The 23,077-nt window shown below is 41.7% G+C and overlaps 1 protein-coding gene across 12 annotated transcripts in view; it reads right to left on the reverse strand.

Annotated features, from left to right (window-relative positions):
- Positions 1 to 23,077, reverse strand: part of Cadps (calcium dependent secretion activator) — a 420,141-nt gene that overhangs the window by 64,679 nt on the left and 332,385 nt on the right. For 7 of the 12 annotated variants that reach the window (XM_051139845.1, XM_051139831.1, XM_051139822.1 and 4 more), the window contains 3 exons: positions 15,231 to 15,337; positions 8,493 to 8,649; positions 7,611 to 7,752 (listed from right to left, as the gene is read on the reverse strand). In XM_051139845.1, coding sequence (XP_050995802.1) covers positions 7,611 to 7,752; positions 8,493 to 8,649; positions 15,231 to 15,337 — 406 coding nt within the window. Of the gene's footprint in view, positions 1 to 7,610; positions 7,753 to 8,492; positions 8,650 to 9,805; positions 9,827 to 15,230; positions 15,338 to 23,077 lie in introns of all 12 variants that reach the window. The other 5 variants (XM_051139811.1, XM_051139793.1, XM_051139762.1 and 2 more) reach the window with 1 other exon arrangement.

Here is a 23,077-nt window from a genome sequence, read left to right on the forward strand (position 1 = left end):
GAGAGGGCAAAGGAGCACAGTGTTAAATAAGTTCTGGTGTTCACTCTGTAGTACAATGGAGTCAATATAATTGATAGTTCACCAATTATATCCCAAAGGAGAGGGGAGGAGTACACTCATCAGAAAGGAAGGGTCACGGTGTAAGTTAATGGATGCACTTGTTACTCTGATCTGAAACATACATGAATCCATGTATCACACTGCGCCTCCTGAATGTGTGCAAGCAGTTGATGTCAATCCAAGATGCTTTCATACATTGTATACATGTATGACATTTTCAAAGAGAAAGATACTTACTGGTAAATATAACAACAACAACAAAAAACCTACCAAAATACTTCTTAAGAGTATACATGGTGGATTACTTTAGCTCTGTCTATTTTCATTTGTAACTTGACGCCAATGAAGATTTCTTAAATCAGATGAGACACCAAGTGGAAAGGGGAGGCTCACTGACTTGAGTGTACATGAAATAGTGGTATATAGAAATCGAGTGCTTTCCAACTGTTACTTCTAAAGACGGGGATTTGTGCAAGGGGTGTCTGTATGGGTGGCAAAGATGAAGAAATTGTATGTAGAAGAAGGATTATCCCTGGGGTTTTTTTTTTTTTTTTTTTTGTGGAACACTGAAAGAAAATGGACACATTCTCTCCCAAACTCAGACTTATTAAAATGAAGATAGGCCTCCACACATAACTAGACACACAGGGGAAGAAAAGAACCCCCAGATTCAGGTCTTACATACAGCCCTTGGGTCAAAAACTAGATTTAAAATATCATTTAACATTACAGTAGCTGCCCTTGGAAATGGAAGACAGGCAGGAATAATAGCTGACAGCAGCTTTCTAGGAAGTCTGAGCATGCTATGGGTGCTGCTGGTATTTTAAAAAAATATATGCATGCATATGTGTGTGTTTCACACACACACACACACACACACATACACACACACCCACAGAGAGAGAAAGAGAGAGAGAGACAGAGAGAGAGACAGAGACAGAGACAGAGAGACAGAGACAGAGAAAGACAGAGAGAGACAGAGAGACAGAGACAGAGACAGAGAGAAAATGCATGCTTGTGTGTGGAAGTCAACCTCGGTGCTGTCCTTGAGAATGTTGTCCACCTCCTTTGAAACAAGCTCTCCCATTGGTTTGATGCTCACCAACTAGGTGAGACTACTTAGCCTGCAAGTGTCATGGACCCACTCATCCTCATGTTCCCAGTGCTGGCTTCCAAGGAGTCTTACATGGATTCCAGGAACTGAGCTAAGGCCCTGTGCATGTAAAACATCCGATTCACCCACCTCTTCCCCTCAGCAGAGATTTTACTTCTACATATGAGTGGGAATTCCACGGTGGATATAAAAATTTATTGAACTGTGTATTTTTTTCTACAAAAAAGTTTAAAATTAGTCAAAACAAATGAAACAGCAGTGTTGCCTTTTATCAGCTTTTTGTTTTCGAATGAAGTTTGAAGCTCAATTGGCTGATGGATAAGAGATGAATGGTTGCATGGAGAGAGAGAGAGAGAGAGAGAGAGAGAGAGAGAGAGAGAGAGAGAGAGAGAGAGAGAGAGAGAGAGAGAGAACGTTCAGAGATTCAAGTCAAATAAACTATATTTTGGAGGGTCTGTGTCATGTACTGCTCCAAACACTGGCACTGCACATCTTGCAGAGGCATTTGAAGGGTGTTCCATCCAGCCAAAGTCACTGGCATGGTGGAGCCCAGCCTAGCTCTGCATCTGAAAGGAGCCTTCCTGTTTAAGGGGGAATTGACAGCACTTTGGCAGGGGACTTGAGGTTCTCTTTTTGGATCTTGTAGGGAAGGAGGAAGTTTCGCCAAAGCAGAGCTGAGTGAGCTGTTTGCCTAGGAGGACTCCTGGAGGCCAGGCTGCCTCTGGGCTCAGGCTCGCTGTGCTCTGTGCTCTGCGGGGCAAAGCCACAGCAGATGCACTGGACCTGGTGAATGGCTTGGACGCCTGTCTCCCTCCAGAAATAAGTCATTGAAATGTTCTCAATGGCAGTCAGCCCTAGATGACAAACTGAAAACCCTAGAATGCAAAATTGCCAACTTGGCACCCTCTCCTTTTAGGATGATAGGTGTTCCACAGACCCATCCCTTCTCGTGGTGCAAGCGTGCCCTTGAGGGGCTGTTCCAGAGAAAGTGAACTAAATTATCACTATTAAGTAGGAGAGAAAAAAAGGAACTTTCCCTTCCATGTGTCTCTATTTAACTGGGGCATTTGCCTTTGAATTCAGTCCCTGGTGGTTCTCAGCCTTAAACATTGCCATGAAACAAATCCGTTGGCGATTTCCACGGAGACATGTGTAAGCCTATATAAGCAAATGTGATCATTAAATGATACACACACTGAATAATGATCAAGGAATTAGGAGATCTTAGAGATGGCAGCCTGGAAAGTTAAAATGTCAATTCTGAGCAAATTATAAGTAGCTAGCAATGAATAACATACAAATGTCTGCAGAAGCAACTCAATTTAAACATATTAGTGGATAGTGGGTACACACATGGGAAGAGAACTTTGTTTTGCATACAAAATAAAAAACCTCATATGAATAAAAACATATTGTTTTTTGTAAAACACAGCATTTTGGCTGTGAACTTTGCTTAAAATAGACACATTCTCTTCATAGCACATGTTATTAATGATTTAGTTTTAAAATGATAAAATATGACATTTCTGCTTTTATCAGAATAACAAGGCATATTTCTAATGTTACTAATAGTTCATCTGGGACACTAAAAGAGTTAACAATCAGAGATAACGTCTAAGCATAATGTTTCAATATCACACATTTAAAGGAGGATTTTGCAGAGCACTCAGTTACGAGGTTAAGGCTCTGGGAGCTGCTGATAGCTGTAATGAATCATTATTTTTAAAGAGGGCCCTCCAGTGACTACTGGACAGCCAGCCAGTCACGCTTCTCTGAAAGAAGTCTAAGTGTGTGTCTCTGGGTAGGACAAGAAGTGAGAACTGCAATCCTAGTAACAGATACACATTAAAAATTAGCCTCTTGTTCCTTTTAGGGACCTTGATGAGAAGGATTGCTGCCATTTAGCTCCTGTCTCTAGAGCCTGAGAGTACAAAGTTCCCCTCTCTTCTCTCTCATGCTCATCCATGATAGAGATGTGTGTGCATCTCATTCCCACTGATGGCAGTGAACGTAGGTGGGGCCCTTTGCCTAGAATTGTTTTTAATCAAGACTGTTCCCATGCGGAAGGGATATGGTTACATCATCTCTCAAATATTTCTGCCTTAAGCTTATGGATGGGGGTAGATTTTTAGATACAGAACATGTTCTACTTTTGCAAGCCATTTGTTGTATGAATATATGAAATACATCTGTCTTTTCCTGGTGTGCTCACCCTGAAGTTCCGCCTGCTTTTGTCCTTAGGTCTAATCCTACTCAGGGGGTATGGGTGCCATTTGATGCCTTCCTCAAATCCAGAGTGACACTTCCTACTCTGTTATTCATTGCTTCCTTCTCTATGAAAGTTTAATGCCACAGATATATGATCTATCTGCCTACGTACTGGCTATATGTCTACATTTTCCTATATGACAACACTAAGAGAATTGACCATAGCCTTGGGACTGTTAAGCCCCATTGAGAAAGTGTCATGTACAGAATAAATCCCCAACATCCTGGGATGTGAGAGCCTCTCAAACATCTGTGAGGCTTGCCCCATCCTAGGTAGCACATGATGGCCTACACCAAACACTTAGCATTGCTTTGCTGCACTCTACTCCCTGTGTGTTTCTACTGGTGTCTGCGGGCTGCCTGGTAAGGCCTGCCAACCCTCAGTGGAAATTCATCCCCCTATGAGGTACATGCTCATGACTCTTTATGTGATTTGCACATACAAATTTTGGTAGTATTTAAAGCCATTCTCCTTGCATATATTTTGCTAGGTCCAACTAGATATAAATCCCCAAGTTGGGGATTGCATCTTTTTCTCATCTCCATCTCCATAGGTCTGCTTTCTTGTATTCTTACACTCGCCAGCCTGTACAGGTTCTTAGCGTTTCACTGCTACTGCTGAGCCTGGCTATGTGCTCAGCCCTGCTCTGTTCTAGATGCTGTAGAAAGAGAAAAGAGGATGTGTCGTTGTGTGTGGACACGCATAGACAATCATATTACCAAGAGTCCTAACAAGTGAAACCTTGTGGTTAACAAAAGCCCTTGTCTTATAAAGAAGGACACTGACTGAGTCTTGGGAAAGTCAACCGAGAAAGGCTCTTAACTCAGAGACACTGATGGCTCGAAGGTTATCAGGAAAGTGACTGTCTCAGGACCTCTTTTTCATTTTATTGTGATTACAGTTATTGATATGTGTCCTCATGTGCCAAGCAATATGCCTAGAGATTAGGGAGCAACTTTGTAGAGTTGGTTCTCCTTCTTCACTTTTCCCTGGGGACTGACAATTAAACTTTGTAGGCTTGCCAGGACTACGCCTTTTCCTCTGGAGTTATCTCACTGGCCTCACAGTCAAGAGTTTGTGCTTCAGTAATGCCTGTATATTTGATAACTGGCAGACCACCCACAAACTGCTGAGGTATCTCTAGAATGCTTTCTGTTACCATCAAATCATCAACACTGGGAAAGGATATTGATTAAAAGGCACTTTTCATTTGTACATCTCAGGCCCAGAGGAGGAACACGTATTTTGAATGCCAGGAAACCAAGATTTATAGTTCTTTGCAAGAAGCAATGTTTGCTTTACCCTCCTCAACCTCCCTGACCCGACATAAGAAATCACAAAGCAAGGATTTCCTCCTACCAGCAGGAGTCAAGCAGAGACAGAGGTGTCACCCCCCCCCCACCCATAGAAAAGCATTCCTAGATTTTCTTCTATTTTGAAGGCTTCTATTACATAGAAGCAATGAGCTACCACTATATGTCTGGGTAAGATGTTGCCAAATCTCACATTCAGGGCCACCAGAAGACTTGCTAACTACCTGCCCAACTCTGGAGTGTGGTCCTATGGCATGCTCTGATGGATGCTCAGGAAAAGATTATAGCTTGGGATTCCATTGAGAATGCAGGCCTGTCTTGAAGGTCAGTCTGGCTGAAGCTGGAAGCTATGCATTGGGGTTCTACATCAGTGTGCCAAAAATAAAGGAGCAAGTGTAATAAGATATAGCCTCTCTTTTCTCACAGAGATGAGAGCCACAATGGACATAAAACTTAGCTATCTACCTACACTACCAAATCACCTCCATTACATTAAGGCCAAATAATTGTAGTTAATTTTTCTTTACAGGACAACAGTTTGATGCAAAGAAACATGAAAGGTGAGTACTCATTTTTATGTGTTTTACTTTTTATCTCTTTTATTCCTTGTATGTGTGCATGTGTATCTGTGTATGCACGTGTGCACATGTCTGTGTTTGTGTGTCTTAGAGTTGTGTGGCAGAGACTGAGAAGACTAGAGCACTAGGCATCTTAAGTTTACCCCAGTCAGATCCCAGGTTCTGAAGAAGCTTGCTGGAAAGGCTTCTGAAAGAGTTTTCCTGGTTATTGCTTTTGGTAAGAATCCAAGTTGAAAGAGACATCTTTAAGGAAGAGGGAAGGCCTTCCTCAAGTAGGCAAAGGGTCTTCTCACCGAATTCTCTTTCCTTTGTTGGAGGAATGGGGGTGTGTGTCTCTCCCATATAAGCATATCCAGCCTATCTTTTATTCTCCATGACAGAACAGCCACATGGTGTCCACACTATCTAAAACTCAGCTACTTTGTGTGTGGTTAAAAGGAATGTTAATCCAGCTTTATGTTTTACTTGGCCTTTTCAAATCTCTCCACATGATCTGAAAGGCACGTACCATTTTGGTATGAATTGAACAAGTCACAGACTAACAACAGCACAATTTGGACAGCCAAACATTTACTTACTCCCCTCTTAACTCCCACCCCCATCCACATCCACACCTGTTTCTATTCTCAGGTGATTAGTCATAACACTTACTCTTTTGAAAGTTTCAGGCTTTTAAACTATGAATCCATGAGTTCAATACCATCAGTTTTAAAAAACAAAAACAAACAAACAAACCAACAAAATATTCCCAGACTACGACTCCAATTGTGAAAGCGATTTCGATTCTATCTCTACTGCTGGTAGTATTCAGAACACTGAATGCTTCCAAATGAATAGCACTCTTATGCTTGGCTTCTGAAGAAGTTAACAGATTATAAAATGACTTTAGTGACATTTTCACAGAAATTCATGGCAAGTCTCAGACCCTGGTAGGAACTTTTTAAAAGACAACTTTTAATGACGAGAAACAAGTCCCTAGAAGTCAAACCCTTGCCTTCTTGCTTGAGTGCAGTCTCGATCTAAGGCTCTGTAAGAACCAAAGGTAGCATCATTTTCCTTCTCCATGTGCTGGCAATAGTACCTTCCATACTTAAAACCAAGCAAGGAGATGCTATTTCAAGACTGTTGCTATTTTCAAAACATGAATACCACTCATGTAAGCCTTTTCCTCTTTAGAACTTTCTAAGCACAATAGTCTTGATAATTATGAGCAATCAATAAATAAATGGCCTTCATAAAGCATTCATTCACCCTACCCTCTTAAGGATCGGTTATAGACTCATGAGTTAAGAGTTAACAGAACTTTTACTTCTCTTTCCTTTCAAAGCAAGAGCTATGGGCTATTGACCTGCTTTCAGATGGGGCAAATAAAAAACAATCTTCTCGTGACTTAACTATGAAAGGGGACAGAGGGAACTGTGTTAGTCAGGGTTGCCTAGAGATTGATATTAGAGTGAGATTAACTTATAACCTGCTGCATAAAATGATTCTGTACTGAGGAATGTCTCTTGAGATCGTCCCTACTGAGAGAAAAGGTCTGAGTTTCCTGAAAACACTAGCACATACCCCCATTTTGTTCTAGGTTGGTACATCTCATAGATATAAAGGCCAACAGAGAATAAAATCATTTCTTAGAGAGATGAGGGGCGAACAACCAGAGGTTAACAGGGCAAAGGCAGTGCCAGGCTTTGCTAGAGCTTTTCAAACGATACCACACAGCCTCCATAAATGGGTGCCATTTTCTGGGATATTTGGGATTGGTGCTTGGCAGTCCACAGGCACAGCCGGCTCCTCTTGTAGCAGAGGATGTACTGGGTCTGCCAAATACTCTAAATAGCTGCAGTTGCTCAGAAGCTGTGGAAAGTTAACAGGCTTCCAACACACAGGATCCCCCATGATCTGTCTTGTGGGACATGTAATCCATAAAAAGTTGAATATTGTCATCAGTACTTGCCCTCTCTTGGGGGCGATATGAAAAACAACATGGGAAGTAGCACTTGAGTAAGATACACAGAATAAACACCACATCCATAGCTGCATCCCTCAATCTTTCTGCATCTTTTGTGACAAAATTTCAATTCATAAAACACACTTCTAACCTCTTTCCCAATCCCATTCAGGCAGGGAAGTCATTAGTAGCATATTATGAAATAAATCAGTGCTTGCTTTCTGTTCACACTAACAGTGATAGTCGCATGACAGCATTAACCCATTTCTATATGACTCTGCAGCCATCTGTACCCCAACTCCGATGGTATTAAAAGAGGTTTCCTTACTTGACTGGTTCCCATGACTCCCGCTCAAAGCCCCTGTGGATGGATTGTGCAATTGAGGACTCCATCAGATCCACATATCTAACAACAAGTGGGGCAAACAGGTCCTGCAGGTGCTTGTGAAACTTTCCATTGCACAAGTTATCTAGAACAGATGAACAAAGTCAATGGTCAGAACCCACAGCAACTTTATCCACGTACGTACGGGGTACACACAGAGAACACTGTTTTCTATTTTAAATACCCTGCTTCTAAAGAGACCCAAAGGAAAGCAACAAACAAACAAACAAATGCATCAAAGCTCACACTTGAATCTGGGTGGAAGGGAAATGTAACTACAAGCCACATTACCTGTTTGTGTTCTCCAATGAAAAATCCCAACCCACAGCATTTGTAAATGTTTTCTCTCACTCCTTCTCTGCTGAGTAGGTACCAGGAAGGAAAACATTTCCTGCCCCCTCCCCTCCTTCCTCACCCTCCTGGATGAAGGGCTGCTCTTTGGTTGCTATTGTTACAAGATACTGAGGTGGCTGAAAGTGTAATTTGGCTAGTGGCATCTTTTATCTCGGAAGCATCATCTTAAAAAAACTAAAAAGCATAAAGAAGTTAAGCTAACTAATTTTCTGGAGAGTAAATAAAACACAAGAAATAGATGGATACCTTTCTCACATGGCTCTTGGGCTCTTCTGATAAAGACAGACAAGAGTACTGCAATCCACAATTAAGTCTGTGTGTGTGTGTGTGTGTGTGTGTGTGTGTGTGTGTGTGTGTGTATGCTTATAACAATAAAACAAAGAAGAGCTTTGTCTGACCCATACTCTATGTGGAATAAACACATCTTAGCACACTATTCAGGAAAAGCCAGCAGTTCAGGATGATACATACAGTCTGTACGAAGAAAGTCATTCAGCAGCTGGAAGAGTGGGAAACTGTCCCAGGTGTCTGGGGGTTGCACCTCTAATGCTGCATCCATGTCCACTGCAAAGAGCGACAGGAACGTCTCGGCGTGCTCCACCATTAAGTCTGACCACCACGCAAAGGCCTTTGGAATGCGGCAGAAAAAAAAAAAACAGGGGGCTGGTGAGTGCCTCTGTGGGACACCAGGGGTGAGCTCCAACCCTCACCGCTCAAAGACGGGCTGTGCATCCAGCAGGGCGTGGTCATTGTATTGTAAAGAGAACAGCAGTTTGGAGATGAGTGGGCCTCTCTCAGTGTCCAAGGCACAGCTTTGTGGGAAGCCTTGCTCCTGACCTGGAGGTCAGAGGACACAGCTGTGGGAGCATCAGACATCGAACTTCTGCTCACTTTACAATAACTTGGTAGGCTCGGATCATGCTCTGTGTCAGTGCTGCTGGCTGGCTCTTGCTCTAAGGTGTAGAATTTGGGAGTTTCTTCACTGTGTTTATGGGTTTTCTGCTGGTCTAATGTGAAAATTTGCAATTCCTATTCATTTATATTGCCATATCTGGGGATTTGTTGTCTATGGGCTAATCCAACCCCAGGGACTCCTGTTTCCCTACACTCTGAAAACAGTGCTCCTAGATCGAACTAAATCAAAGCAAGCCATTATTAGAATCTCTACAGAACTGCTGAGTAAAAGAGTCTATCTTGGTAGGGGGCTAAAGGAGATGTAAGGCTTAGCCAGGGAACATGGACTAGAGTGAGGACTTACTCTTATAGGGCTTAGACATAGGTACATTGAAAACCAAAAATATCAGTGAAGTAACTCATTTTCATGCACACGGGCCCTTGGAAATCATTGTGCAAGGGTCTCAAGAGTGACATTCGCATCAGCCTGGGCCAGATGTGAATGCAGTTCAAAGGCATGCACGCATGTAAGCTAATCACTTCTGGCAGGGGCATGCAGAATGAGAGGTGGTGTCAACAGGCCCTGTTTTGCTGATTTCAAAGAGCAGGAAAACAAACATTGCCAGCCTTTTCTTGTCCCCCACTTCCCCCACTCAATGCCGTAAAGTATTCACACTGGAAACACTTTCCGGAGCATTCACCAAAAAAGATGGGAAGGCATTTGGAAGTATGAAAGATGATTATGAAAACAGTTCTATACATGAAAGGTTTGTTCAATGGCCAAGCTCTTCTGTCGTCTGGTCCCTATAGGAGGGGGGTATTCTAACAGCCACTAGGAGGCAGAGCAGAGGGTCCACCTCTCTTCTTTCATGAGATTTCACTTTACTTACTTCTCCTTTATCAACATGTGGCTGGTTTGCAAATTAAATGGAAAAAATCAAGTCATGTACCATTCTTTCAGGATGGCTTGGCTGGAACTAGACCCCTGCTGTTTCCATTGTAATGTACAGTAAAACCTCACTGATTCAGAGCAGTGGGAGCGGGGCAATGCTGGTCTGTTAGCCAAAAAGCTCAAACTGTTGGACTTTGTCAAGATATTTTATTGCTTTTGAACACAGCTTGTAATTGGGTACTAAAGTAAACGGCATTCATGGAGTCTATGTGTTTAGCACATGAATGTATCAGAATGCTTAAGCCTTTCCCAACTTCTAAGTAACTGCTGATACTTAGTTAAAACAATGGGAGATTTAACTTTGTAGGTCCAAGTATGAAAATGAGATCTGTATGCCTCCAACTTATAAGAAAAGACTTCCCGATTTCCACAGTGTTGATATTATGCTAAGCATTTTACTTAAGAAAAATAAAAATAGCCATAGTTGCAACCGAGTCATCACAGATTCTAAGCATTTGGGCCTGAATGAATGAGGTTTTATTGTAGTTTCACCACCTGGAGAGGAGAGCCCTGGGATGCGAGCCTTGCTCCACTGACTGTGCCCAGCAGAGAAAGAAATCCCCCACCCCGGTCCCCAGGTCAGACATTTTCCAGCCTTCTGCCATTTAGACAGAGACAGTGTGAATGCTGGCCTTGTTGAAGTCCTCTCTGCAGCCCTGACCCTATCCAGGGTGACTCTTCCCATGTCATCCAGGATATCTGTGAAGCTCACAAAGGCACAGCAAATATTGGCTGGTACTTATTCTTCAGCTGGTTGGCCAACGTTACGTCTTCAGGGTATGGCCAAGAAGATATTACGGAGAAAATTGTATTATGTTCCCATATACAACTCTGTTCTAAGATGACAGGGAACCAAAACAGAAAACCAAATCAAACCAAACCTCAGTCAAAATGCATGAGATTAAAAAAAAAAATCTTAACCCAACTTTAAATGTGGGGGTCTTGTGTTTTTAATTTTAAAAACTTGCAAACACAGGTGGTGGCAGTGGATGCCTTTACTCCCAGCACTTGGGAGGCAAAGGCAGGTGGGCCTCTGAGTTTGAGGCCAGCTGGGTCTACAAAGTGAGTTCTAGGACAGCCAAGGCTACACACTGGAACTCTCTCTCAAAACAGATCAAAAATAAAAACAAAAAAACCTAGCAAACAAGAGACTACAGGGAATAAAGTATCTCTCCTCTATAGAGAACTGAGTCCTAAGGAATTTGCCATTGAGCAACTCTTTTTTTTTGTTTGTTTGTTTGTTTTGTTTTGTTTTTCGAGACAGGGTTTCTCTGTGTAGCCTTGGCCATCCTGGACTCACTTTGTAGACCAGGCTGGCCTCGACCTCATAGCAATCCACCTGCCTCTGCCTCCCGAGTGCTGGGATTAAAGGCGCGCGCCACCACGCCCGGCTTTTGAGCAACTCTTAGTCTTTGTAATAATAGCCATACAGCCTGGACAGATTAGGAGGCCTTTGAAGAGCAGTATTATCACTATGGAGTCTGGTGCAGTGAAGGAGGAAATTTTAGATTGGGGAGCTATGGAAGAAATAAAAGTTAAAGCATTTCTTTTTAGCACTCTCTAAGAAGTAGGTAAAGAGTCTAGCTAGGACAGTAATAACTAAACAATGGTAATTCTAATAGAATGGACAGTCTGTGTGACTTTGCTGAGCAAAAGCTATACTTCATTTTATGTTTGCTCCTACAGGTGAGAACCACATTTGCACACAAAGTAATCCATGTTTATGGGCACCTAAAGTTTCAGTAAGCCTTTTCCATAGGAAAAAAAATGGAGTTACACGTTACAGTATAAATACTTACCTGATACCTTTTTTATTATTCAAACACAAAATCTGAGTGCTTTAGGGGTACAGGTCACTACACTGAACACATTTTATAGTTTGCACACAAACTAACATGTATATATGTACCCCTCTTTGCACCACAATACATATATACATATACATACATATACATAGAGAGAGGTTGGGAAGGGGAAGTATGTGAAGATTTAGTGTGTGTGTGTGTGTGTGTGTGTGTGTGTGTGTGTGTCTGCGCGAGTGCGTGCACGCCTATGACTAGGTCGGGTTCTGAGAAGAACCTGCTGCACATGAGAGCAAAGTGTGACAACAGCGTCCACATGCAGCATATGTGCAAAGTAAAGAAAGGATGTGTTCTTGCCTGATGAGAGCGTCTCCCTTCTTGGGACATTTAATATATTATATTGGAACTTAAAACAGCTTTTAAGGAGATTAGTTTTTGGGGGGGGGCATGTCTATTGTTACATTTATTTGTGGCATATCCACAAATAGTATGGCTAGTGGCTAAGATCCATGTTTAGGATTTAGCGCCTTGTTTAATGGTCAAAGCTTAGGGAACACCCAGAGAGTGAGTTCTGGGTAAACAAATCCGTGTCATTTCAGCAAGAAGAACTGTGTAGAGCATGTTATGATTGTCATCCTCTTCCCTTACACCCTGGTCACTGGCTTCACTGTACACAGGAATCACCCACACAGTATTTAAAACGGATTAGCGTTCTGTGACTGCCTAGAGATTCCTGGTAGTGGGGCTCGCACTCTGCATGAGAACTCAGATTTCTGCGAGCTGCTTCAGACATTATGGTCCGTGTGTGTGCCTTTCAGGATGAGCCCTCAGCTCCTGGGAGGAGATCCCTTCTCCTTCCAACACAGCACATCGGTCTCCATCATTAGGTACTTCTCACTCACAATTCATCTTTTCTTTTTAATCATGGATGTTTTGGTTTCTTGGGAAATCTTTTCTTCATATAACAATAGGTAAACTTTGTAGCATGCTCATCATGTGCTGGGCACAATACCAGCTGATGCTTTGCTTAATGGCACCTTCCATCTTAACACGGACCATCCAGCTGAGCTAAGTAACTAGATCTTAGTCATATGATGAACAGGCTGAAGGAAGAATTCCAGCCCAAATGTCTCTGGTATGGAGTCTAAGCTCTGATTGGTGTGCATCCTCTCCCTTCATGGCCCAGGGTATTTTATTTTCATTGTACTCCATGGAACACTAAATCCCTTGACCCAGAGGCCAGCAGTTAGAAGAGGTCCAATGGGTAGGCCCAAGCAATGAGACCTCATAATGGGGTTAAAGTTACTGATTTGGGACATAGTTCCCACATGTACATTTACCTAAACTAATTTTGGTCTTTAGAACACCATAATACACTGAGATTTTTATTGCTAATGCCAAAGGACAGTGTTGAGAACCGGATTGAAGTTACCATATGTATTTGTCCCGCATGACTTCTAAATCTGCAAGATGAAAACATGTCTTATGAGAGAATATCAGGACGATGATTGATACCTGCCAAAACCCAAACATTTCGGAAAGGTAAAAAGAAATACCTTCTTTGGAATTTGGGTTTAAAGAATTAGTTTTGTTTTGCAGTGCTGGAATTTCTTTGGTGTGGCGGTGCCTTTTTGGTGCGGCCGAGGAATATATGCGTTCTTTGTGAGTAGCTTGGTTACTGATCAAGCGTGTCAGTCATTCTCTTCTTCCATTATTCACTTAAATGCACAGCAGTGACTGGAAGAAACCATCCTCTTCATATCCATGGCTTCACACATATGTGAACTTGGTCAAGCCTTTACCTCTCAAAGCCAGGAAAGGCAGGCCAGAGTCCCCCCCAAGTCCCTGGAGATTATTTGAAGACACCCAGAAAGAAGAAACTTATCATCATGAGTGTCTCCCCAACCCCTCAATCTAAAAAGAATATCAAAGCAGCTAAAAATGAAAGAAAAAAAAAATCCAACCCAACTTCCTTGCATGTGTCTGGAAGTTACTTTTAAGTTCGTGTGGTTGGGGGTAAATATTTGGCACCCCATTCCCCTCCAGGCTGTGTATCCACAGCTAAGTGCTGTATGGGTTAGTGACGCCCACTCATGGGTCTTCCCCTTGCTCATAGAGGGTCTGCAGGGAGTTCAGGATTCTTCGACACTCTCTCTATATATAAATACTGTATATATGACTCACATACAGACAGCTGGAGATGAAGGTTAGTATTACTCCAAGGAGCTACTGGTTACTAAGCTTGGAACTCCTCTTCTGTAATAAAGGTAAATACAGATGGACATAGGAAACTATGACAGGCCAGAGACAGAATCAAGGCAGGTGGGAGAGGCGTGTGTCACGATGTAACCGCAGTCCTCATAAGTTATTCACTGCTTCATGCACGCACAAGAGGATCACCCCACATTTACCCTGATGTGGAGGGCCACCCAATTCACAAGCAGTCCACTGGAAGTTGCTGTTACATTCCTTGGGTCAGTGTTAGAAAGCAGGAGCACCAGGAAAATCCCATTAGAAGACATGGTACCTGAAGGGCATGCACACAGTATGACAGCAGGTGGCCGGCTCACTCGGTTCAGTCACATACCTCTTTCCCCTGCCATGGGCAGCCAAGATTGACCGGAACAGTAGAGAAACAGGGAGGAAATTTTAATATGCAGTCAGCATTAGTTGGGATGGCTGGCTTCACAGTGTATGATATACCATTTAACGACCTGTTAACTTTTTCTCAGCCATGGGAAGGGTCATTTTGGGTGCCTAAGAAATCACTTTTATAGATTTCCCTTTCTTCCCCTTTCGGTAACTATGGATGTAAAGGAAGGGGGAGAATTAGTGCAATTTTAAAACCAGGTTATGTTGAGAGAGATGATTTTCAAGTTTGGAGCAGATTCAGAGTTAACCCCTGGCAGCTGTGCAGCATTTATGTCCTTATAGGTTTGGCATCTAGTTGGTTCTGAAGTCCTTCGGCTTATGATTACTTCAAAAATCATTTTAACAGTGGCTTGTAAAGATACAATGAAGGAAATTGTGTTTATTTTGGTTTGTGTCACAGAAATGACAAGTCAAACAACATAGACCTATTGTTGTCTCTGACACTGTGCTCGGCAACCCGGACAATCTAAGGCTAAAAAAAGAAAAGCACTGTAAATCAGAGTAAGATACAAAGAAAAAAAAAATAGCCTGTGGTCCACACACCAAAGAACCAATCAAAACAACAGTGCTCGCCACAAAACAACCACAAAGACCCAAAAATATTCTGTGTGTCTTGATGACGGATCTGTGCATGCCAGACGCCACCGAGCCCTTGTGTTACACTCACCTCAGTCCTGTGTTCAGAGAAACATCTGAAAACTTAGGCTGAAATGCACAACATACAACCACCGCTTGGTTATTTAGAGAACCTTCTAAAGACGCCTCCTTCCAAAATGTCTACCTTCATTTCCTTCATCCCAACTAAAAGAAAGTGTGAGTTAAGGCATCTCATTCACAACCAGGTGGGTGCGGACAGTGCTGGAACCTCAGCTAAGGGACACGGCGACATCTCCCGCTGAGCCTGCTCACCTCTGCGTGATGCTCCTCGTTTTGTTGAAGGACTTCAATGACTAATTCAGCAAGACGGATTGTGTCTTCGAGCTTTTTGGCAGGAGTGATTAAGCGGCCTACATTTTCTGGAGTATAAGAATTTGTGGTAAGATTCACCGAAAGCAGCAGGCTAGTTTTGTGGCCAATAGAACTAGTAGGTGAGAAATTCTGAATGGTTATCATTAAAAAAAAAAAAAAAAAAAAAAAAAAAAGTCTCATGCAAATGTTAAGTGAGCAAACCATAAAACCACCTTATTGTCATTGTCATTATGACAGTGCTCCAGCTTCCGAGTTGCAGACAAAGCTAATGTGAGGTCTAGGGCGGCCCATGTCAATTTAATGATGTTTTATACACACGTTCTTTAAAGACAGCACACGTGGACTACCTCATGTACCTTACGCTGTGCCCCACCGACCTGACATCGGGCAATAGACCCCAGGCTTCCTGTTGATTGGTGCAGTGTTTGTTTTCACGTGGGTCACTAACGGTTCACCAGGACAGCACTGTTTTCACTGCAGGTCTGTGTGTTGCCTGGGTCCTACAATGTTCACTTTGAAATGCATATTTTCAAAGGCCTCTTTGTTTTAAGTCACTGAGGGAAAAGATGAATGAAAGGAAAAACTAAACATTGGGGGGGGGGGTACATATGTAGAAGTTAGGACAGAATTATTAAAAGGGTGTTGGAGATAGGTTATTTCTGGGGGAGCTGGTGGAGTGTGTCTATGGCTGCGCTAACTGGTATTTTAACAAGAATAAAACTCTTGCCTTCGCTGTGCCTGCGCAGACTTGAGCTTGTGCGTGTGCACAGTGTCATTTTTGGATGAATCAGCATAGCTTAGGAGTCAGAATGTGTTCACTAAATATAATTTCCTTGCAAAGTCTTCTTCCCCTTTTTACGGTGTTGGGAGTTGGACCAAGGGCCTCACAAATGCTAGGCGAATTTTCTACTATTGAATTGTATCCCTAGCACTAAATAGAGTTTCTTAAAACTTCATACAAACTTGGTTTTGGAGTGGGCATATTTAAATATAAGGATAGAAAATGTGTAATTTTAAAAGATAGATACTTCTTAGGTGAAAGTAGTATTTAGAATTTAGTATTCATTAGTACTTAGAGTTTAATAATGGAAAACAAAGCCACTAAAACACTACGCAGAAAGAAGTGTTTTATCCTCTGGGAGCTACCACTGACAAATGAGACAGAGTAAGATGATCAGTTTTTAAAGTTTTAGTTCAACTAGATAATTGTCGGTGAGGAGATGGGCTTTCTGTATGTGGTCAGTGAAATCATCTTTATCTCCACCACAGCCAAATGGGAAGGTAGTGGGAACTGGTTGGAGCCTGAAGGTAGGAGTTTGGGGACGGTTTCAGGCTAGGCAAAGGAGAGCCAATACCCAGTCAACAGATAGGGGAGGTTGAGTGGCAACAGCTTATGGACAGGTCTAGAGCGAAAATTCTTGGAGGGGGCAAAAAAAAAAAAAAAAAAAAAAAAGAGAGAGAGAGAGGCAAGATTGACTTCTATGTTTTGGGGACACATGGTCTGTTTGTAATTTTTATGAATAGACTATCAGAATTTCATGAATAGACTTCCAGCATTTCTACAAACATACTGTGTATATATGTTTGGGTAATATGCATAGAATGAAGTATTTGCATTTTGAGAGTAAATATGCACAGGTGGCTACTTTTTATTAGTTGATATTCACATTTACACATCAATTTGCAAATTCCTCATCCTGTGCTTATTACCCAGTCGGCACATACATCCACATACATACATCACACACGTACACACATTTCCTTATAACCAGACAAGCCTGTACATTATATAGATCTGCAGGAAATCCCACTTGGACCACATCTCTGGAATCTCTCACTTTCAAAACAGGGAGCATTGTCCTTTTGGATGGAATGCTCATCAAGTCTAGGGAATTCTGGTTGTATGTGACATCTGAGACAGAAATAAAATAATTCCCACCAGTAGTTTTATTCACATTTACCTAAGAAGTACAAATGTTTTTTTTTTTGTTTGTTTGTTTTGTTTTGTTTTGTTTTACGTTTTGTGAAATCCAAGATGCTTAAGTGAGGACTGCCTGAAGATTTCTTTTTTAAATGCAAGACTTTTAGATTGACTACAAGAAACGGCAACAGATACACATAATATGTACATGTGCATGCAGTCATCCTATGAGTGTATGCATATGTACACAGGTATGTGTATGCCTGACGTGTATTATATATACAGACAGTATGTTTAATGAAACCTTGTGCAATTTGACTTGAACATGCAACCACTGAAGTAAGTGGGTTAGGAGCCTTTAATCTAGAATATTCGACTGTCAATTAACCAATGTAACCCAACTTCCATATAGTTGTGACTCTATTACTGCAGCTTAAGCCACTTTAGTGAGACGTAGCCACTGCTTTCCTACTCATTTAAACAGCGGACTTGCTAACCAAATGACAAAGACCATACTAGCCATTAACTCTGTAAGATGTTGTCTTTAAAGAAAATGCTGTGTAAAGGTCTTTAGCAACCCCTTTCCCAGAGGCCAAGAAGAGGCTTGTGTTTAGAAATGGATCAGTCTCCTTGGTTGCTTCTGATGTCGTGAAATGTAGTGAGATATCCCTACCCCAGGCCCAATTTCACAGCAGCTGGAGCACTGATGGAAAAGAACTGAAAAAATACAGTATAGTTAGGAAACATTTCATTCAACAGAATTGAAGCTCATAACATAGAAAACCATCATGCAAAATGTTATGCAACAACAATGTTATTTTGTGCTGACATTGAGATTTGAAAATGTTGCATATGTCAGACATAGCTAGACAAAAAAAAAATGTGGACATTTGGAAATAAATGCTCTCTTCTGAGTATCTCAAAACCTACATCACACTTGAGAGCCTGAGCCTCAGCTTAGTATTCCAAACTGAAACAGAATTTCAAGAGTGAACAGAAAAGCCAACTAAACTAGAAAGCTGCTGAGTGACAGAAGATAGAAGTGTACAGTACTTGGTATTGGCCTAGGCATGCCTTTGAGCCTCTGATATAACATGCTGGTCTGCAATTGCCTGAGTAAAGGAGGAGGCTCAGGAGCTGGCTGGGGAGCTGTTCAGGTAGGTGGAGAGAGACAGAAAAAAAAAGTAAAGAGACAAAGTGACTTTCACGAAGAGTGACAAGTAAGACAAGGAACTCTGGAAAGAACACCCGACCAGCGAACGTGACAGACAGCGGGCAGGAGATGCAGCTCTCTTGCCATTACCTCAATGTCCTGGAGGTATGGTGGGATTTGACAAGGAGTATCTTACCAGCAACTCAGCACACCCTACCCAGACATTCAGAGGCTGAATACAAACACCCGATGCTCTAGCAGGATGGACAAACATGAATGACATCCGCTGCATCACTGACCGAAAGAAGATGAACTTTGATATCACAAAGAGCATGCACCCGCACTGGTCATTAACTGATTCTCCCTGTCATGTGACCAGAAACAAAGTATGGTGCATGAATGGCTGGTGATGTAGATTTCTCATCCTCCATAGGCTACTCAGTTTTAAACTAATTTTGTACCCTCTCTGCTTGTATTTCTTCTCATATAAATGAGATAGAGTTAAGGATTTTCGTTTTGTATCTGACAGGGTTGCTGACGAGAACAAACCAAACAAGATAGGCCTCCCTCAAGTCAAAAGTGCCTACAAATGGTCACTGTTACCTCTACAGTGCAAGAAGGCTGAAGCTAATTGCTTTGCAAAAACAGATAAAAGGCCGTCATTAGTTCAAGTAAGTTAGGGAATATTCGTGCTCCCTTTGTGGAATTTCAACATGTCAAAATCTGTCATTGGGGGGGGGGGGTGGAAATGTGTGGTATCTGATTGTTTCCAGCTCATTTAATTATTTTCAATTTGGAATTCTCGTGGCTTTTATATTGTGGGTTGAATCATATATAAGAACTTGCCAGCTTATCGAATATGTTACTCGCTATCCCAAATGTTAGAGTACCGTAATCAGCACTTGACCCATCTGTCATGTGGTTTACAATATCAGCGCTGCAAACATCCTGCGACAATAGTCTCTTCTTCCACACAAGCACAGAGCAGCAGCAGCGTCTACAGTTCTCCCTCGTTAATGAGCATCTCATTAACCTTGGACCTGCTCCTCTCTAATACTTCTGGTTTAGAAAGTGATCTGTGTGGTGAGAGGGACACACTCCTTTGCCAAGTTTGCTTCTGGGTTTGCTTGAATTCTCAATTGGGGAAATAGATTTTACCGAGAAAAGGGGATTCTAGTGACATTAACAGAGAGAGGGAGCAAGGCTATGAACAATACCATGTTCTGGCAAATCTACCTACTAAAAGCAAGCCTTGGTGTGGGGCGGGGGGAGGGTCCTGAGCTTCCTGGACCAGCTCAGTGTTTTGAGCACATGACTAAAAAACAGTATTTATCAGTTTCTCTCCATCTGAATTCTTTCGGAGAGAGTGTATGTTCACAGAATTTGTAGCAGTCATTTTAAAATAATAGCTATTTTAAGAAAGGCTGGTCCTTTCGTTATTTCTAAAAGCCACTTTACTGACAGCATTCTATAAAGCTGGGAGCATCTCCATCACACGTCTTAGTGGCTCTTGGGGCAAAGGTTTGCACCTGAGTGTGTAACTCTCAGGGAAACTCCTGTTCATTTACACTTACTAACTGATCACGTGTATCAAAATACTTGATCCAGTGCTCGGGACAACACGGAGAAGTCTGGGACTGATCTGTAACCTGTGAGGCATCAGACACCAGACACATTTCAGCTCAATGAGTCCTGGGGAGGGGTTTGTAAATGGATTCCCTCCTGCCAACTGTCTGTCCAGAATTCTTACAGTAAGGTTTGCCACCATAGAAAAACAAGCTCCCTATTTTTTTTTTCCTCACAGAGCAAAACAAAAACATCATACCTTGGTTTCCAACTTCATGTACCCAATTACCATTGCTCATGTTTACACAATTAATTCCACTTGGCTTCCAGAAAGAGAGTTAAATGCGACTGCAGAAGAAAAAAAAAAAAAAAAAAAAGAGGATTCCTCTGCATGCATAGCTAAGCCAAGGAAGAGAAGCACCCATGAGTGAGAGACACTCCAATTAGCCCTTAAATAACCTGACCATCTCTGGTTCCAGCAAAAGAACTACCAGCCCCTGAAATATCAAATGAGGGACAGATATAACTGATGGAAAACCCACTCATTACCAAGTTCCAGCCATTGATGTGTTGAGGAAGGTGCCAGAACTTGTAGCATGCTTTACTGAAAATACCCAGTCTATAGATGGTTGCTATGATTGGGGGGAGGGGAAAGGATAAAAATCCGAGAAGGACAAAGTTTATTAGTTAAACGAAGTGTTTTGCAAGGTGCTCTGCCTCCTTGTAATGATGATTATCTGAACTAAAGACCACAGGGTTAAAGCACACTACTTCTTTAGTGACATTGCCCATTATACAGAAGTGAATCCCTTGAATCTCTGCCCTTTTCAGAAGATTCCATCTCTCAACTAGAATTTTAACAAAGACTGATAGGTGGGTCCTGAATCCTTTTCTCTATTCTTCCTTTGGAGCCGTCTTTGCCTCTGTCCCACATGACCTAAGGTGAGCACTAAATACCTTCTCTAAAATTTCATGCAGTTGCTTAGAGAGAAAAAGCGTGGGCAACCTTCTGTAGAACTGTAGTCTACGTCATCTACAGCATCTTAAATCTCCTCTTTATTGTCATCATCAGACTGCAATTGCTTGATCCACTCCCTTATTTTTTACTTTTGTGCTAGCTTCCTTGAGGGCGGGACTACCATTATCATTGTTTATTACATAGTACCCTGGGACCTGGATAGCTCCGGGAACATCAAGGTATCCCACAGAAGTAAGAATTATGAGTTTGATTGGTTCTCGACTAGATTCTAACGTCTTATTTAGGGTTTTGATTAAAAATATAATTTCTCTTATATTTCTCTAATATATGAAGAATAATTCCCGGATCAGTAGCTGTAGCTTCACTAGAGAGCTGATTGAAAACACAGATTCCTAGGCTCTGCCTGTACTCTCTCAATCAGAACCACATTTCAACAAGATTCCTGGGGATTCATCTTGATAAAAATGTACGCAGCATTGTCTTATGTTCCATTGCTGAAATCAAAAAGGTAGACTCACATATGGAAGTGTAGCCTTTTAAGTAATAAACAAATATTAAGTTAATATACATACATACATACATACATTCATATATATATTTATATACATCATGATGAGTGGTTACTATGAACCAATATTAAGATCCTTATTTGAAAACTGTGTGGGGGTTTGTGTGTGTGTGTGTGTGTGTGTGTGTGTATTCATGTGGAGGCCAGAAGTCAACCTTCATTGGAATTCCTTAGAAGTCCCATTAATCTTTTTTTTTTTTTTGATATAGCTTCTCTCATTGGCCTGAAACTTGCCAAACAGGTTAGGTTGGCTGTGCAGACAAATTCTGTGCATCCATTTGTCCCTGCCTTTCTAGTCCTGGGATTATAAGAATGTGCCACCATGCCCTTCCTTTTAAATGGAAGCTCTGAGGATTGAACTCAAGTCCTCATGCATACAAGCCAAGCCCTTTACTGATTGAGCTATCTCTCCAATTCTGCTTTACTTCTTAAAGCTCTCTTTTTGGGGGAGTAACATTTCTTACAGAGAATGAAAGTAGTTTCTCACCAGTTAAAGAGATGCGATGTTAACATAGGATTTCAATATCTGACCTGAATGGGTGTTTAGATTGGTTCTAGGCACTGCTTCCTTTGATCTGCAGTCCTGTGATTCAAATACTTGGATGCTGGATAATATCAGTAGGGTTGGAAGTACAAGATCATCAATAAACTGTGGATAGCGCCATTTATTTTTTTCAAATGAAACAAAAGCGAGTCTTGACAGTGTCTGGGACAGCAGAGCTGAGAATGACCACTTTGTTCACTTGAAATTTTGGTGTTTTTCTCCAGAACTTGACCCTTGGATTGCCAAATGAGGGTTGGGCTTATCTAATAATTTCCTATATGTTTATTTCTTCTGTGAGAAGCCACTTGATATTACATTTTTTCTGCTAACCAATTACAAGTAGTTCCTAGTGCAGAAGCAGAAAGCATGACTTGCAAGATTAGAAGGGCTCCTGTTTAAGTTTTAGCCCTGCACCTACCCAGTCTATTATCTCTGAGTATGTTGCTCAACAGCTTTCTGCTCTTAGACTTCCATGAACAGGGCTGGACAGATGACTTGGACACCAGAGGCCAAAGCTTACAATTAAAATGATTTCCATGAGCAGAAGACCAATCTCTTATCTCATTTTCTGCACAAAGCACATGACTGTTTCAGAAATCTGGATGCATATCATGTTTTGTGGTATGTCCTCCTTTGGCTGTGAACATGTTTATATTCTTCTTGGTAAGTTAGTGGCATACCTTAAGATTAGTGTTCTAATTTCAGAGCCAATGAAACATGGCAATAAAGCAGTTGTCCCCTGGAATTCTTGTGGGAATTAAGTGGGCTATAACATGCAGCCTCTAAACATGTTATTAATCTTCAGAGAAGAACAGTTATCACCCATAGAGGCATTTTTTTTTTCTGGTAGAACAGATATGGCTTTACGTTCATTGCTTCGTGACATACTTTAGTACACCCTCTCTCTTCATTCCAAATACTTCTTGATTATACAGTCTGGAAAATACATGTGGATTTTTTTTTTGTCCTCCTCACTGTTTGTATAGTATAAATCAGGAGCTATTCACAGAATTGGGACTTAGAAACTCATATATTTAGGTACCATGGAAACAAAAG

The sequence above is a fragment of the Acomys russatus genome, chromosome 3 (genome assembly GCF_903995435.1).
Source record: "Acomys russatus chromosome 3, mAcoRus1.1, whole genome shotgun sequence".
Classification (NCBI taxonomy): domain Eukaryota; kingdom Metazoa; phylum Chordata; class Mammalia; order Rodentia; family Muridae; genus Acomys; species Acomys russatus.